The sequence below is a fragment of the Lepidochelys kempii genome, chromosome 1 (assembly GCF_965140265.1).
Source record: "Lepidochelys kempii isolate rLepKem1 chromosome 1, rLepKem1.hap2, whole genome shotgun sequence".
Taxonomy (NCBI): domain Eukaryota; kingdom Metazoa; phylum Chordata; order Testudines; family Cheloniidae; genus Lepidochelys; species Lepidochelys kempii.
In genome coordinates, this window is record NC_133256.1 from 256,650,817 (window position 1) to 256,659,069 (window position 8,253).

The following is an 8,253-nucleotide window of genomic DNA, read 5'->3' on the forward strand; positions in this document are numbered from 1 at the left end:
TGTAAATAAGTGAACTCAAGGTGCAGCCGTCCTATCTCAGCCAGCAGAAGTGGGTGTGTAATTGCTGGAGGTGAAAGGATGGTATCCAGGGCATGTGTCATGAATTCCTTCTCCCTGGCGTCATCTGAGGGGAGAGGAGGTGTGGGGTGGGCTCTCTGCCCCGCACCTCAGTAACACACCCAATGCCAGGCAGTCCAGAGCACCTCGCACACAGAGCCTAGTGCACACACACAGCACTCCCTCCTATAGAGGAATGGATATGGACATTACGTAAGTGGAGAGAATAAATATAACAACAGCCCACACAGAGCAACACCCAGAGAACAGAGAGTGCACACACAGCAACACACAGTACACCACAACACGCATACACAGCGGAGAGTACACGTACACACATGCTGACAGAGCAAGGTACGATACACATGCACACTAAAACACACCACCACGTACCAGTAGGTAACGGAACACACCCATTTTCAATGGAACACTAATGCTCACAAAGAGACATTAAAAATACCACCGCTAGCATACATACACTCATTTATTCCTCCCCTCCCCCCCAACACTCATCCTGCCTGCAGTACCAAGACAGAACGTACACACTCTCCCTTCCACACCCCCTCAAGGGGAACTCCCATCACACCCCAGTCCCTAATCGGCAGCCTAACCCATGCTCAGTAACAAGCACTCCTCTCACCCACTAACTGCCAGGCGCCCACTCTCCCACCCTGCCATACCACCAGCTGCAGGTCCCGGCTCCGCAGCACGGCCAGGTTCTTCTCCTCACACAGCTGTGCATAGCGCATGGCCAGCATGTAGTTCTCATCCTTCAGCCGCAGCAGCTCCATGCTGTTGGAGTCCCACTCCTCCCGCAGCCTCTGGGATCGCTCCTGCACCTTCAGCAGCTCCTGCAGCCGCTGCCCCAGCCGGGTCTGCTCCTCCTCCAGGGCCTGGTTCTTCACCTTTAACTGGTGCTCTCTCACCAAGAGCTCTTTCCTTTGTGCCCTCACCTTCTTCACCTCCAACATAAGGAACTGGGTCAGACCTTCGGGGCCCTCCTCATCTGGAAGAGAGAAAAACAATCAGTTCCTGGGTGCTGAGACAGGGACAGCTACCACCCTGTCTTAGATCTGGGACACAGACTTGTCAGTCACTCTGTACCCCCAAACCAGGGTTCAGGGTGCCAGGGAACCTGGTACACACAGGGCTCTCCACAGGCTGAGATTCAGGGTGCCTGGGTTCCTCACACACACAGGGCTCTCACCGACCCGAGATTCAGGGTACCCAGGTTCCTCACACATGCAGGGCTCTCCCCAACCTGGTGCTCAGGGTGCCCGGGGGTTCCTCTTGTGACCCTGCAGCCCACATTCTTTGCAGTGATATTATTATGATATGATTATGACATAATTATGATGTGTTTTATGCAAGATAAGTCTTGTGAGATGTCATTGGAAAGGTTAGGAGTTGCTGAATATTATTATCCTGTTTGTATGCATGTATCTCTTTTGTATCTGTAGTTATGAATATTGTCTCTGTCTCTGCATTTCCAATATAGTTACACCTGGGGAATGCCCACTAGACAAGAGGTTTTCATTCTAGACATGGGTGGGGAATGGGTCATTAGGAAAACAATAGGCCTTAGGAGAAGCTTATCTCCCACCTGGGAAGCCTTCCTGAGGACTCTACAGAGAGCCTCCGACGACCACATGTCTCTAGACTACATCTTGGGATGTCAGTGTTTTTCCACTGACCAGTCTGGGAACTAAGCTTTGAAACAAAGGGTTCCCGCCATATGCAAAAGCTATATAAGGCGGGGAGTGACACCACCTGGGGTTCTTCACTCCCCATCCAAGAACATAAGAACGGCCATATCAGGTCAGACCAAAGGTCCATCCAGCGCAGTATCCTGTCTGCCAACAGCGGCCAATGCCAGGTGCCCCAGAGGGAGCAAACCTAACAGGCAATGATCAGGTGATCTCTCTTCTGCCATCCATCTCCACCCTCTGACAAACAGAGGCTAGGGACACCATTCTTTACCCATCCTGGCTAATAGCCATGAATGGACTTAACCTCCATGAATTTATCTAGTTCTCTTTTAAACCCTGTTACAGTCCTAGCCTTCACAGCTTCCTCAGGCAAGGAGTTCCACAGGTTGACTGTGCACTGTGTGAAGAACTTCTTTATTTGTTTTAAACCTGCAGCCCATTAATTTCATTTGGTGGCCCCTAGTTCTTATATTATGGGAACAATTAAATAACTTTTCCTTATTCACTTTCTCCACACCACTCATGATTTTATATACCTCTATCATATCTCCCCTTAGTCTTCTGGTAACACCTGGGGAACAAAGACTGAACTGGGGGAAGTGCTGGACCCAGGCTAAAGGGATTTTTAGCCTGTAAATGGAATACCTGGGGATTCCAAGCTGTAAGCAAGTGCAGCTTGCCCCTTAAGAATCTGCAAGCTGATTATATCATCTCTTAGGGTGAGAATCTGCTATTCATATCCAATCTATTTTGTATATTAAGTTTAGTTTGCGTCTTTTGTTTATTTGCTAGGTAATCTGCTTTGATCTGTTTGCTATCACTTATAATTACTTAAAATCTATCTTTTGTAGTTAATAAACTTGTTTTTGCTCTATCTAAACCAGAGTGTAGGAATCACTACTCAGTGGTAAAAGGATATGGCATATTCCTCTCCACAGTGAGGGAGGGGATGAATTTTATGAGCTTACGCTGTGCAGATCCCTGTGCAGTGCAAGACGGAATAATTTGGGGTTTATACTCCAAAAGGGGTGTGTGCCTGAGTAGCTGGGAATAGCTTTCCCCTGCAGGGCCTGGACAGTGAACCTGCTTGTAACTGCAGCTGGTAGTGTCCCTATCTGTATGTATGCTGGTGAAAGTGCAGGCTACACAGAGAGCTTTGCAGCTTTTCACAGCAGTACAATGTAAAAGGGAGCCCAGGCTGGTGGGTCAGGGGGGCTCAGTGGTACCCCAGTTCCAGGTGGCACCCCATGGGGAACCCATCATCCCTCACACACGCAGGGCTCTCCCCAACCCGGGGCTCAGGGTGCCCGGGTTCCTCACACACGCAGGGCTCTCCCCAGGCCAGGGTTCAGGGGGTATGGGTTCCTCACACGCAGGTTTCTCAAAGCCACTGCACAGCTGGGGAGGGAGAAGGGGGCTGCGTCCCTACCCAGGATCATAGAGCAGCGCTGCACTGGCTCCCTCCCTGTCAGCCGGGTAAAGTGCTCTGGGTAATAAAACTCCAGAGATTCTAGGAAGGCTTCGTAGCCTCGCTTTCCTCGACATCGAAGGATGTCCATCAGGTGTCCTAAAAGAGACAGAGCAACACAGGCACTGCTAAACCCATGAGCAACTGGGTGTAATGACATCACTGTACCAAGGAGCAAATTCACCAGTTTCCCCCGTGTTTAAGATCAAGGCAGTAGGGAAGGAGGTGGAAGCGCTGGCTGTGGGGGCAGTTGTTGGAGGAACCAGGGTGGGAGCAGTCACTGGAGGGAAGAGGGCGGGAGCGCTGGCCGTGTTTGGTGTCACTGGAGGGAAAGGGGCAGGGGTGCTGGCTGTGGGAGGGAGTCGCTGTGGAGAACAAGGCAGGAGCTCTGGCTGTGTGTTTGGGGGAATCACTGTGGGGAACGGAGCGGGAGCACTGGCTGTTGGGGGTTCACTGGAGGAAATGGGGCAGGAGCTCTGGCTGTGGGGGGTGAATCACTGTGAGTAATGGGACAGGAGTGCTGGCTGTGGGGGGGGGTCACTGGAGGGAAAGTGGCGGGAGCGCTGGCTGTGGGGGGTCACTGGAGGGAAAGTGGTGGGAGCGCTGGCTGTGGGGGGGAGTTGCTGTAGGGAACAGGATGGGAGCGCTGGCTGTGGGTGGGTCACTGGAGGGAAAGGGGCAGGGGTGCTGGCTGTGGGGAGGGAGTCGCTGTGGAGAACAAGGCAGGAGCTCTGGCTGTGTGTGGGGGGGAATCACTGTGGGGAACGGGGCGGGAGCGCTGGCTGTGGGAGGGAGTCACTGTAGGGAAAGGGGCGGGGTGCTGGTTGTGGGGGAGGGAGTCGCTGTGGAGAACGAGGCAGGAGCTCTGGCTGTGTGTGGGGGGGAATCACTGTGGGGAACGGGGCGGGAGTGCTGGCTGTGGGGGGGAGTCACTGTAGACTATGGAGCGGGAGCACTAGCTGTGTGGGGGTCGCTGGAGGAAATGGGGTGGGAGTACTGCCTGTGGGGGGCGGGGGAGGTCTCTGGAGGAAATGGGGTGGGTGTACTGCCTGTGGGGGGCGGGGGAGGTCTCTGGAGGAAATGGGGCGGGAGTACTGCCTGGGGAGGCGGGGGGGAAGTTGCTGTCAAGAACACGGCGGGAGCGCTGGCTGTGAGGGGGAATCCCTGTGGGGAACGGTGCAGGAGCACTGGTTGGGGGAGTCGTTGTAAGGAACGGGGCGGGAGCGCTGGCTGGGGGAGGGGAGTCACTGTAGGGAATGAGGTGGAAGTTCTGGCTGTGGGAGGGAGTTGCTGTAGGGAACAGGGCGAGAGTGCTGGCTGTGTGGGGGTTGCTGTAGGGAATGGGGTGGGAGTGGTGGCTGTGTGGGGGGTTCACTGTGGGGAACAAGGCGGGAAGTGTGGCTGTGTGGGGAGTCACTGTAGGGGGAGTTGCTGTAGGGAACGGGGCGGGAGCACTGGTTGTGGGGGTTACTGGAGGGAACAGGGTGGGAGCGCTGGTTGGGGGGGGGAGTCGCTGTGGAGAACGGAGTGGAAACCCTGACTGTGGGGGTGGGAAATCACTGTGGGGAACGGGACAGGAGTGCTGGCCAGGGGTCGCTGTAGGGAACGGGGCAGGAGCGCTGGATGTGGGGGGTGTCGCTGGAGGAAATGGGGCAGGGGCAGGAGTTCTGGCTGGAGGGAATGGGGCGGGAACGCTGGCTGAGGGTGTCGCTAGAGGGAATGGGGTGGGAGCACTGGCTGTGGAGGGGAGTCGCTGTAGGGAACAGGGCAGGAGCCCTGGCTGGGGAGGGGAGGGGGGGAAACCACTGTGTGGGAGCGGTGGCTGAAGGGGTCACTGTAGGGAACGAAGTGGGAGTTCTGGCTGTGGAAGGGACTCTGCAGAGAACAGGGAGGGAGTGCTGGCTGTGGGGGTAATCGCTGTGGGGAATGGGGTGGGAGCACTGGCCGTGCAGGGGGAAGTCGCTGGAGGGAACGGGGTGGGAGCGCTGGCTGTGGGGTGGGATAGTCACTGTAGGGAATAAGAATGGGGGAGCACTGAGGGTGGTATTTTCACTGCGTGGCAGGGGTGTCCTGGGGAAAGAAGGACTCCACACACCCACTGTGACAGACTGCTTTCTCCTACCTGTGCGATTGCTCTTGTATGGGAACCTGCATGAGTTCAGCACCTCCTCCTCATCCTGCTCATCTATCACACGGCACTGGCGCAGGTAGGGCGTCAGCTTTGCTGGGTTCAAGGACCGGGTCAGCTGGTGCCGCACACTCTCAATCTTCTCCCACAACACCTCCTCCTCCTCCTCTGTGGGGCTGTCAGCCTGTCCTGGTGCATCCTCAGAGCCTGGGAAGTGGGAGGCAGAACTTGTGTTGTGACAGTGGAGAGTCACAGACATGGAGCGGCACTAGGGGGTCAGCTCTCCAGGCCCAAATGGCAGATCAATCATCTTAAATACCAGAACTGTCCAGAAGGATCAATAGGTGCCCACCCACCTGGGGCATCAGAAATGGAGGGTGAAAGAGAGGCCACTCAAGACATCTGTCACTTTAGGCAAAGCTCACCACCTCCGTCTGCAGCTCCCAGGGTGAGAATGGAATCATCCTTTGCTAAACTGGGGTCTAAACGATACCAAACTGCACAGCAAGGGTGTCAACTTGAGAATTCAGTAGGAGTTAATCCAGCAAGGACAAGGCTAATTATCTCGAGCCTGTTGCACTTGGGGTAATTAGAACACGAAGCACCTGCAGTCTTCCTATCGGCTAGAAGTCCCCCGGGGGAAACATTGTTGCAACTAATATTCTATTCTGAATCTGTGATTAATTTATTTGTCTGGAGACAGAATTGTGCAGAAGGGGAATTTAACATCAGCCCCTGAAGGGTGCGCCGGCTCCTAAACTGGTCTGCGGAGCTGGCACTGGGCATAAGCAGACTAAACAATTGCTTATGGCCCTGAGCAGCTCCAGGGGGCCTCCTACTCCCTTTTTATTATAAGAATTTGCCTTCTTTTGTATTATGTGGGTGGGGGCTCAAAAATATTCCTGCTTAGGGCCCGCAGTGAGCAAGCATTGGCACTGCTGGTTTGGCTGCTAGCTTGAACTCTGCTTCCTGGAAATTGATTTGAGAGTTTGAATTACCCACTCATTAAAGAAATCCAAGCAGGGGCCCTGTGACCGTTCAATACACAACCAGTTTCCTGACAGGCAGTCTCAGCAGAAAGACCAAGGCTAGTTCTGGAGGCTGAATTCCCTTTCCCCACCTCCCCCATGGCCCCCTCCAGGCAGGGCTGAGCTGAACTGCTCCAGGTGGCGGGCAGCTTGGTGTCTATAAAAGTGTTGTCTAGTCTGAGTGAACAATGGAGACTGAATTTCCTTTTCCCATCCATCTCCTCCCCCCTCACAAGTACACAAGCAGACCTGGGGGAGGAGGGTCTTCCCCAATGCACAAATAGCAAACTGCAGCTCCATAGGCTGGAACAAGGTGCCTCCAGGGCAGGGCTGTGATGATGCCCTAAGAAAACTCCATGAATCACAGAAAACAGCCAGCCAACAGAGCCATTAAATCATCCAGCACCCCCTCACCCCTGCCAATGCATGTTTGTCCTGGTGCAGGTCCATTTGCTAGTGGTTTGTGCAGTCTGCCTTTAAAAGTCCTAAATGATGAAGATTTCACACACACCCTCCCCCTGTACACACACGCACACAATTGTACTGGTATAAGAACACCACACACTAACATCTCCCTTCACCAGACACTTGCCCATGGCTGTCAGGGCTCTTTTACCTGTCATGCCAAAAGGACACAGCCAGAGCTAACCGCTGGATCAAACTTCTGCTCCCGCAAATTCCCCTCTGCCTTCCCAATCTGAGCAGCAAGAGTCCCTGTGTCTCAGTAGTCTCCTTTCCAAGTGTCTAATCTGGGCTGGGAATGGAGTATGGGTGGGATCTGGGACTCAGCCATACTCCTGCTCTGGTTGGCTGACCCTAATTTCTGTCACACAGCAAGAATCTAGTCTGGATTGTATTCCCCCTCAGCAGGTTTCTGATTGTATCAGAATCCCAGCAGGCGTGTCCCAGGCCCTTCCTATCCCTGTCTCTTTCACAGTCTCTTATTCACCTGATCTTACAGTGTGCAGAGCAACAAACTCTAAGCATGTGAACAGTGTCTAGTCACAACCTATCCCCCCTCCCAACTTTACAAACTGATACAGTGTTAATAAGACAAACTCACCCCTCATCCTGGTAAAAGGGACCTCGGCCCCCTAGCAGACAGCTGCTTGGGCCCAGCCCTGATAGGAAGACAGCGTGCCCTGGAGGTCGACAAGCGTGTGTACAAGTGAGGGGAGCCCCAGCACTGAAAACTGCTGGCCCCCTTCTGTTTGAGCCAGGGGGGCTCTTAGCACCAGTCCCTCAGCAGATGGCCAATGCCACAGTACCAGCTAAGGAGAGCAATCGCTCAGGTAGCAGGGTCCCAAACCACTGGAGCCAGCTGCTTCTCACCTCTCTCTCTGCTTCCTGCCTTTCTCTCCTTCTCCCTCTCTCTCTCACCGCCCCCCACACACACCTAGCATGACCAGGCAACAGTGGCGAGGCAGATTTCCTTTTCAGGAATGCAAGAAGGCCTGAGCAAAAACAAGTGCTGACACCCCTGCTTCCTGCCCAGGAATGCGAGTTGTGAATTCCTTTCTGAAGAAGAATCCAGCCGGGTGGGCAGGGATGGGGGTGTAAGTCTGACCTCTGGGCTGGAGAGAGAGAGAGCACTTCCAGCTCAGGGCTCCCTTTCCTCTGGAGCCAGGCAGCTGCATGGTTGCTGACCTGCCCTCCCTCCACAACGCCTCTCAGTGCTCTTCACCTGGCCAGCCACCCCAACGGCTCTCTGGCAGGATGTGGATTGCTTGGTCGCATGCCTCTACCTCCTGTCCTGGCACACACGTCACTTGACATTCCTGTCAAGTCTGGGTGTTCACGCTTTATGGTGGCAAAGGCCATGCTGGCAGCTTCCCAGGAGCCTGTGGGCTGCACCTGATTTGC

The 8,253-nt window shown here is 54.4% G+C and overlaps 1 protein-coding gene across 6 annotated transcripts in view; it reads right to left on the reverse strand.

The window, feature by feature from the left end:
- Positions 1-8,030, reverse strand: part of CARD10 (caspase recruitment domain family member 10) — a 46,606-nt gene extending 38,576 nt beyond the window's left edge. For 4 of the 6 annotated variants that reach the window (XM_073325623.1, XM_073325614.1, XM_073325660.1 and 1 more), the window contains exons 1-4: positions 7,958-8,030; positions 5,357-5,569; positions 3,196-3,333; positions 738-1,063 (exon numbers count right to left, since the gene is read on the reverse strand). In XM_073325623.1, the coding sequence (XP_073181724.1) occupies positions 738-1,063; positions 3,196-3,333; positions 5,357-5,569; positions 7,958-8,027 (747 nt within the window). In that variant the 5' untranslated portion in view covers positions 8,028-8,030. The other 2 variants (XM_073325632.1, XM_073325641.1) reach the window with 2 other exon arrangements.
- Between the last annotated feature and the right edge of the window lie 223 nt (positions 8,031-8,253).